The 8,909-nt window shown below is 44.2% G+C and overlaps 1 protein-coding gene across 1 annotated transcript in view; it reads left to right on the top strand.

Annotated features, from left to right (window-relative positions):
* The first annotated feature begins 3,583 nt into the window (after positions 1-3,583).
* The window catches only part of SLC25A36 (solute carrier family 25 member 36), a 28,221-nt gene continuing 22,895 nt past the window's right edge, over positions 3,584-8,909 (top strand). The window contains exon 1 of the mRNA XM_059855251.1: positions 3,584-3,740. Within this exon, the coding sequence (XP_059711234.1) occupies positions 3,700-3,740 (41 nt within the window). The 5' untranslated portion in view covers positions 3,584-3,699. The remainder of the gene's footprint in view (positions 3,741-8,909) is intronic.

Raw genomic sequence — 8,909 nt, 5'->3', positions numbered from 1 at the left:
CTCAGAGTGGTCAGCTTTTGCTAGGATAGAGTAGATGTCTCGTACTTTACACCATTGCAGAAATTCACTTCTATCAATTCAAAGAAGCAGTACAAACACACTCCTTTTGTTCACTTTCAGAATCAGTACACTTTATGAGCTAAAATATCCCTTGTAATATCTTGCTATGATTCCAAATTTGCAACCTAAAAATGTTCAACTCATGACAACAAAAATCCCAAATTCACCATTCATGCTGGTGCTATTTCTCACAGGAGTCTGAGTCACACAAGTCAGAAGGCAAGTTATTTATAGGACAATCTTAAGATTTTGGTATTGACACATCTAAAATTCTTTTCCCTTCATTGAAAAGCTCTGTGAACATACTAGCAGAGAGAAGAAGAACACTGTGTGAAAGCCAAACCATCATCTCCCCTGTTTTGAATAGTTTATGGAAACAAACTAAATAAAATATCAGGAAAACTGTATTTAAAAGGGAGTAAAAACCCCAAAACCCACTCCCCCCCCACAAAAAAAAAAAATCTCGTATAGATCTCATATAACATGTTCTAAAGAAACCCATCCAGTTTCTTCCCAGAGGCTTACTCTAGATCTAAATTTAACCTTTCCACCTTCATTAGCAATAATGAAGCAGCTAAAATTCTCAGTGTCATCAATAAGCATGAGCTCAAGTCTCATTTCCAAGCCAGACATATCAGGAGATTACTGCTGGCTGTTTAACAAGCTGTACTACATCCACTAACAAATGTTGAATCAAATTGCTTCTAAAAATGCCTTCCATGGAACAGAATATGAAAAAAAAAAAAAAAAAAGAAGCCTCAATCACCCACTACTCCTTTTCCAAAGCACAAAAGTTGTAATTTAAAGTCTAATATTAGCCTGACTTCCTTGTGAGAACTGTTTTCCCTCTTGGAGTAACAGCCCACTCACAATTTGTTGCTGCCAAGTCCTCAGGCTTTACCTTGCTTTGTGCACTTGTAAGGAGGTCTCATCTGAGCTGCCCCTGCAGGACCACCTGCCTTTAGCCATTCCTGTTTGGGATGTATTCCCAACACTCCATCCCCTGGAATTTACAACCCATGATAGTTCTTCTGGCACAGACAATTTGTGTTGGTACTAATTCTGGCCCTGAGACAGAACAGATGTTAAGCCCTGGAAAACTGTGCTTTCCAGTGGGAATATTCCTTCTCCACGCCCTGTGCAGTGCATGATTCCTCAATCTTATTCCATCAGAAAGAAGTACAGGAGAATGTCACACACCCTCCGGAAAACCCACACCAAGAGCAATTACACAAAACATTACCATGTGAAATTTAAAGAAAATATGGCATAGTCTCTGACAATTTCTCAGATTATGAGTGTTGAGTTCCTAGAAATAAAAAACATGTAAAGGGGAGAACACAAAGTTAGTGGTCACAGTTTTGTGAATAGTCTACATTCACTCACTCTTCTAGAAGCTCTTCAAGTATTAGAAAAACTAAAGAAAATGAACATGAACATCTTATTCATACAAGTCTTTGTAATGTTGTATTTTTATTTAAAGTACCATTCACAGGCTACTTCCCCCCACCCCGTCCAATCAATAAAGAGGTTACCATTGGTTGCAATATTTTAATAAATCACTTTTCTTTAGGTTACTTCCTGAAATGGCTCCTAGCTCCCTCCAATGGGCCAAAACACACTCTAAAGGGCTCTTTTTGACTATTTCCTTACTGCTGGAATTACTCATTTCAATGTAACCTCAATTGTACATGATTGCACTTTATAGCAAGAACACAAACCTTACTTTTGTCAGCTCTCAGCCCCCCATGCACAGTGCAGTAGATATCAGAGGTGTGACAGACTTTCATCTTTTCTTTTACAATTAAAACACTCACTATGCACCAAGGGTCCCACAACCATGGGACACTGAACCAACGTGGTATTCCACAAATGAAACAAGGAATTGGGGTCTTATAAATGTAAGGAATGAAACAGGGTGTTAGAGCAGGGTGGGACATGGATTAAAACTGTTAGCAAATCAAAGTGTAAAAATTTCTGGTAAACACTCAGACAGTAACAGCTGTAAAGGCACCAACACAGACAGAGAAAACTTTTGGCAGACACGGCAGGCAGCAACAGTTGTTAGCACACACACAGAAAAGCAACACTAATTTTATACAAAATACACAAAACAACACATACAACAATCAAACTCAAAATTCCAAGGCCAAAACCAATAGGAAAAGTCATCAGACTTCTTTCAGGGACTCCAACTCCTTTTTTGGGGGACTTTAACCCCTCTGTATATCTTTAGGGGAGTCCAATGCCACTGTAGCATCATAACATACACACCAGAACCAATTTATGTGGTATGATCTGATGGGTATTAGGCAGTTCTTTTGCACTACACTTGTGTCTTCCCAATTCAGGGATTGTTGGGGGTCTTTGACGAAGGCTTCCAGGGTCTTCTTCATATCTGAATTTTTCAACTTTGTCCTTGGAGCATGTGCAGTTATGGTGTTCCATGGTCTGTCTGGTCTTAACCAGCCTACATTCTTTGTTTTGTGGCTAACTGGCTTTGCACTTGCCAATTTTTCATTGGTACCATACTTCTCTATCTCTAAAGCTATCCACTCGGCAAATTTTATCTTCTTTTTTTGTCTATTCAGCATTAAGCAACTAGTTCACCATGTATTAGCCATTACATTGTATAAAGAGCTGTGATTCAGGTTATATAGGTATCAGGTTATATTGATATTTAAAAAGTCATGATTTAGGCTATATTGATACCTTGTAACTCAAGCTATATAAGCACCTTGTAACTTTGATCTAAGTTACACAGGCATCACTTATCCCTACATTTTTGAGGAAAACCGAGATTAAAGCCACTCCGTGAGCCAGGATATCCCCTTCAGAAACACCCAAGAGCAGTGTTTGGGGGCCTCTTCGGGGAGACGGAATTGCTTCGGTAGCTGAGGCAATGACCCAGAATTCAAGAGTAAGAGGAAACAAAAACTAAGGCCACCACACACCTTCCTAATGCTGCTGGTTTGGGGTGCTGAGGGCACTGGGGCTGTTTTTCATACCCCTTTCCCCACTATTTCGGCACTTGCTGGTTGTCACCTTCCCAGCCCCAGCGGCTGTAACAGGAATCAGGTTGGAAAGGACCACAGTGCGCATCTGGTCCCACGTCCCTGCTCAGGCAGGGTCATCCCAGAGCACTCGAACACCAGGGACAGTGCCCGCCACAAGCGCGGCCCACACGCGGCGCCGCCACCTCACGGAGGTTTCCCCCCTCCCCGCTGGCCCGACCTTATGAGGCACCGCGCGCGTGACGTCAGATGCGGCAGCCAACGGCGGCCTCTGTTTAATCGGGGGCGAGGACGTTCGTTGCATATTCACGAGGCGGGCCCGATGCCTGCGCTGATGTCACGCTGCCACAGCCAATAGCAGCCTCTGTTTGCGGGATCATGCATATTCATATATGCATATTCATAGCCACGCTCTTTCCGTGCTGCAGCGGCGAGGGGCGGGGCGGGCCCGGCCCGGCCCAGCCCCGCTACTCTCACGGACCGTGTGCCTGAGGAGCCGCGCCGGCAGCGGGAGGCGGAGCCGGCCCGCCCGTATTTATGCTGAGCCCTGCCGGGAGCGGCGCCGTGAGTGTGGGGCGGAAGCGCCCGACACCTCGTTCCTCCTGCCCGGGTGCAGGCGACGAGGATGAGCCAAAGAGACACCCTGGTGCATCTCTTTGCTGGCGGGTAGGTGAAGCCCCCGGAGCTGCTCCTGCGCTTTTCTGTTCTCCTCCCTGGGCTACGGGTCTGGCCCCGCTCCTGTGCCCGCCGTTGGCTGGCCTGGCCTGGAGGTGGCGGCGGCGGCGGCGGCCTGGAACGGCTGCCTGGGCACATCTCGGTAGGGCTGCGGGGGCTGCCCCGCTCCTCCGTGCCCGAGGGGCCGCGGGGAGGAGAGAGCGGGCCGCGCTCTGCTTCCCGCCCCGTGCCCTGAGGCCTTTCCGGGCCCGCTGCTCGCGGTCGGGCCCGGCCCCGGGTGTTGCGTTGTGTCACGGGTGGAACGCGGGCCCTTGGGGAGGCGGGGGTGGAGGCTTCCCCTAAAACCTGCCCCTCTCTCTGATCGCAACTGCCGGGTTTGTCCCTGGTTTGGCGTTTTCGTGCAGAAGCACGCTGGGCCCGCCGTGCGTGAGCTCCCCGCTGTAGGGAGCGGCTGCCAGGACTGGCCTGGCGGCCTCGCGGGCTGGCAGTGCCCCGCTGGGCATGCTCGGCCCAGGGGCCGCTGCATCCATGCCATGCGTTTTATCGCTCCAGTGTGTGCTGTGCTTCCCTATGGGGCTTTGGCGCACGCAGCTTTCCAGCCACAACGGCAGAAAAAATGGGAGGGGAAAGTGTACTCTGAAATAAAGATGTAGCCTTGCTTAGGTTTGAGGTAACTTTTGTACCTTTACAGCTATTAAAGAAGTTTCAAAATGTATGGGCTGTATTTCTGAAGCCTGTGGTCCTTCCAGGGGTAGGGTGGGAAGCGCACCCAGACTAAAAGGGAAAGCCTGGGGTCCTTGATTGTGGTAGTGTGTTTGGGTAGTGAGCATGACTGTACAGAAGTAATAGAGGACACACCTTGCATCCCATGAGAGAGCTTGAAGCTGTGATTTCCCTTTGTGCTCCTCACAGACAAAAATGAGTTTACTGTTTCTGGACTGAGGTGTTTGAGGTGGAATAACAGTGGTTGATTCTGAGCAAGTCTGAGTGACTTGGATACGTGTCAGTATTTTCTCTGCTTCTGGCACACTTTGAAATATTGAACACCTGATCCAGTGCCTGTGTAGGGGCTTTTTCATCCCCTTGATTTCTTGCACCCTGTTAAAGAGGAGAGTGGTTATGCAGCAGGAGGCTCAAGATGTAGTAGTGGGTACTGTTTTCTGCAGACTTGGCATCCTTCTAAGCATTCAGAAAAGCAATAGCAGGACCTCAAGAAAGATCAGGAGCTGTGCAGACGGTCCAGTAGAGGGCTACAAATACGATGAGAGGTCTGAAGCATCTGTGTTATGAGAGCAGACTGGGGAAGCTGGGTCTGTTTTCTGGTCAAGTCTGGAGAAGAGACTGAGAAAGGATCTCATTAATGCATATGAATATCTCAAAAAGGTTCCAGGAGAATGGTGCCAGACTTTTTTCAGTGGTGCCCAGCGACAAGACAATGAACAGAGGCCATAAATGAAAACACAAGAGGAAGAACTTATTTATATTGAGGGTGGCAGAGCACTAGAACAGCTGCCCAGGGAGGCTCTGGGGCTTTCCTCTCTGGATACATTGCAAACCCACCTGGACATGATCCTGTGTTACCTGCTCTGGGTGACCCTATGTTGACAGGGACATTAGACAATATGACCTGCAGAGGTCCCTTCCAGCCCTAAGGATTCTGTGAGTGGTGCCTGATTGTAGCCCTTCAGCTTGACAGCTCTGCACAGGGGAGATTACTGAGCAGAATTGTGCATTATGTCAGAAACAGGTTTGTAAACCTGAAACTTGAGAGCAGATGAGGATTGCTCGGCTCAGCTTGCTCATTCCTATTTACTGCAGAGCAGTCTGGTCGATGGGTAGGTGCTGGCCAGCTGGGTCAGGGGTTATGCTGTGAGGAAAAGGCTGAGTGTGAGCCACATGTTTCCTGTAGCCAAGCTAGTTCAGCCAAGCTAACACTGTGTATTTGGTCACATTTGGCAGGTGAAGAGTTTTTTGGGGTCATCTCATGACTTTGCAAGCATGGTGCACTGCAGATCACCTGAGTGATCTTTAATCTTCAGTGAAACTTAGAGAAAGGAAGCTTTGTAGCTTTGTTTGCCTTTAAGTTGCACCAGAGCCTCTATGGAAACAACATGATTATCTCAATCTGCTGGTGGTTTGTTTTTTTTTTCTCTTCCCCCCTCCCCTGATGTTCAAGTTCATTCTTCAGTTCCTGCTTTCTGTAATGAAACTTTGACAGATGACATTGCTGGTTTAGTAGCATAAGTGAGACTATCCTGGGATATGCTAGCAAGCTGCCTAGGCTGTAAGGCCTTGTGTATCTTCTCTTTTCCTCCCACTTAGTCAAACAGCAGCTGTTAGCACTGTAGACATTATGTTGGTAGTATAAACTCAGGTGCTCTTATTCTAAACCAAGGATGCAGTTGAACATTTTTCATTATTAAATTAAAAAGTCATGTGATTGAAATGTGGGATGTAGATGAACATTTTTAGTTCAAGTAGTAAGTTATGGCTGTTTATTAGTTGTTAAACTCATTTTCAAAAGTAGTAGACAACCTTAATGTTTTGCTTTATGGAAAAGATTAATAAGTTTTGGATGTATTGCCTTGCAACCATACAGTGAAAATTCAGGTGTTGGCTACAAAAATAGTGTTCGGGTTTTCATTATTTATACTTCATTTCCAGAAAGCTTATGACAGTAATTGTGTATCATACAAACTTCCATCAGAGCAGTGAACTTGTGTGAGTGTTGTTTCCTCAGCAAAAGGAGGGCTTTGGGTTAGGAGGTGGACAGCTGCTTTTCTAACTTCACACTTAGATAGTCTCAGGTTTGCTTCTTTTCTTCACTCTTGGTGTTTACTGCAGAAATTTGGCTGTTTTCTAATTTAGTGTGTGAGGAAGTATAAGGAGGAGCTTCTTTAGTTATCTTGATTATAGAACTGTCTCAAATTGGTCTGTAATTGTAATCATACTCTGACAGAGGTTCTCAGCAAATCCCTACAGAGGCTAAAATGGTTAAGGTACAGAAAATGTATTTAACATAAGTGTTTGAATTCTCAGCAAGATCAGACACTGCTGAAATGTATGAATGAAAGGTAAGAGACCCTTGGGCTTTTCTGATTTCAGAAGTTTGTTAATAATGTGTAGCAGGTTTTGTGATGATGGGGGCTTTTTTACACCGTTTCAGGAAAGAGTCACTTGAGCCATAACTGAGTTGCCAAGCACTGAATTCCTCTCTGCCCTAAAACACATTAGTGCCATAACCCTGGGTGTATTTCAGAGCAAGTGAGAAGGGGGTTAGTGCCTTTCTGCCCAAACTTGAGGTTATCTTTATTTTCAGATACATTTTTGTGTGAAATAAGACAGTGTTTGTTTAAAGCTTGGGATTTGCTCCATGGGGTTACTAAATTGCATGAAAATTGCTGTCAGTACTTGAGAAACTGTGCCACTGGTATTTTTCTCACATTTCATTCTAGATGCTTTGAGCTGTTTTTACTTAATGCAAGTAAATATTGATTTACCTAGTCTCTTAATAAAAGCTACACTGTTCATGTTCATGTTTGTTTTGGATAATGGAACCCAGTGATGCTTGATCCCCTTGGTGATGTTTTTCCTGTTTTCACTTGTAAGTTTCTCTGTGGCAGCACATTAGGGGATTTTATTTTTACACTCTTCATTACACACCACAAGTTTGTTTAGTATTTTAGTGTATTAATGTGAGCTTAACTTACACTTTCTAAGTTTCAGCAACGAAACATGATCGGTGAGTAGAGTGATTAAGGGTTTGTGGCTGCTAGTACTCCAGTTGAACAGTATTACACCAGGAAAACCCTGAAAATTCAGGATTATGTTTCTGAAAGCTGTACTTGCTAAAGCCCTTCTATACTCTCTGAAGGCTGATAATATAAATGTAATATCCAAAGCTGCAGCTTTGATGTGAAAGTTACTCTGGTTGTAAGACATGTGCATGAAACTGCTGGTAGACTTGGGACCTGAATTTGCAGTAACTGATGAAGAGAGAAAAAGTTCTGTTCTGTTTGTAAGTGGCTTGGATATTTTTTTTTTTTGGACAGAATTTTGAGCTCACTTTACGTGCTGTTTCATTTGACAGCCAGTGTTTGCATAGAACTTCCATTTCATATGGGAAAGATAAGTAGCTGGTAAAATACATGAATTAATGTAGACCCAAGATAACAGGGTCAAGGTTTATCTTTAAGTCTTTGAGGCTGTAGTTACAAACATACTGTGAAAGGTGAATCTGAAACTAGCACTAGACAGCCATGGCTTTTGTTCTCATAAAATGCATCATTATCCCAAGGAATTAAAAAATGTGCACTAGTTCCAAGTCAAGTTACACTGGCATTTGGGATATGAGTCTGCTTTAGAGCACTTTTAGTCAGTCCAGTGGCTGAATTTGAGACTCTCATCCATGCTGCAGCTGTCTCTGTTGGTACTTGCAGGGCTGCAAGGTACCAATAGAAGACACTTAGCTGCTCTGGACAAGGGCAGTGACTCCTTAGCAGATACCTTAACCTTGCAATAATAAGAGAAAACTTTCTTGGGTAGCCATGTCTGGAAGGAGAACCTGGGATATGAGTGCCAAACAGGTTTGGGTTTTTGAAGCATGTGTATATTTTTTTCCTTGGAGTGTCACACAAATAATGGAGGTGTGTCTGAAGAAATTGGTTGTCAGAGCTATACCTGTTGAACAGTTAGCAGAATTTAAAGCCCAATAGTTCCAGATTTGTTTCTGTTAAACCAGAGAGATGATGGTCTTCTAAATCTCCAGTTGGGAAACATTAAATGTGTTGTGGATAGTTGAGGTTTCTTTTAGGATATTACCATCCTCCTAGATTCTTTAGTCCAAGAAATGTCAAGTAGACAGCTGTTCTTAGTTTTATTGTTTTTGTTTTAGGTTTGTTGTGATCCTGCAGATGATAACTGCATCTTGTGATGTCCATGTGTCTTGTTCCACGGAACGTGACGTCTCTTAAATTGTACAAGAAGGCTCAAGTTGAAATTTTAATTCTCTAGCTTGAGTGTATTAATAGTGGGATTTTAGTCTTCCTTTTTTAACTGATGTGTTTATTTTTGTGGATTTACCTACTGATCTCTGAAAGGCTTTTCTGCCTTGCAAATTCCTTGGGGCCTACAGGTGGATTCTAATGGTCAAGGTATTTT

The sequence above is a fragment of the Haemorhous mexicanus genome, chromosome 10, assembly GCF_027477595.1.
Source record: "Haemorhous mexicanus isolate bHaeMex1 chromosome 10, bHaeMex1.pri, whole genome shotgun sequence".
Lineage (NCBI taxonomy): Eukaryota > Metazoa > Chordata > Aves > Passeriformes > Fringillidae > Haemorhous > Haemorhous mexicanus.
Note: the sequence above shows the minus strand (reverse complement) of the source record. Positions and strands in the feature narration are given on the sequence as shown.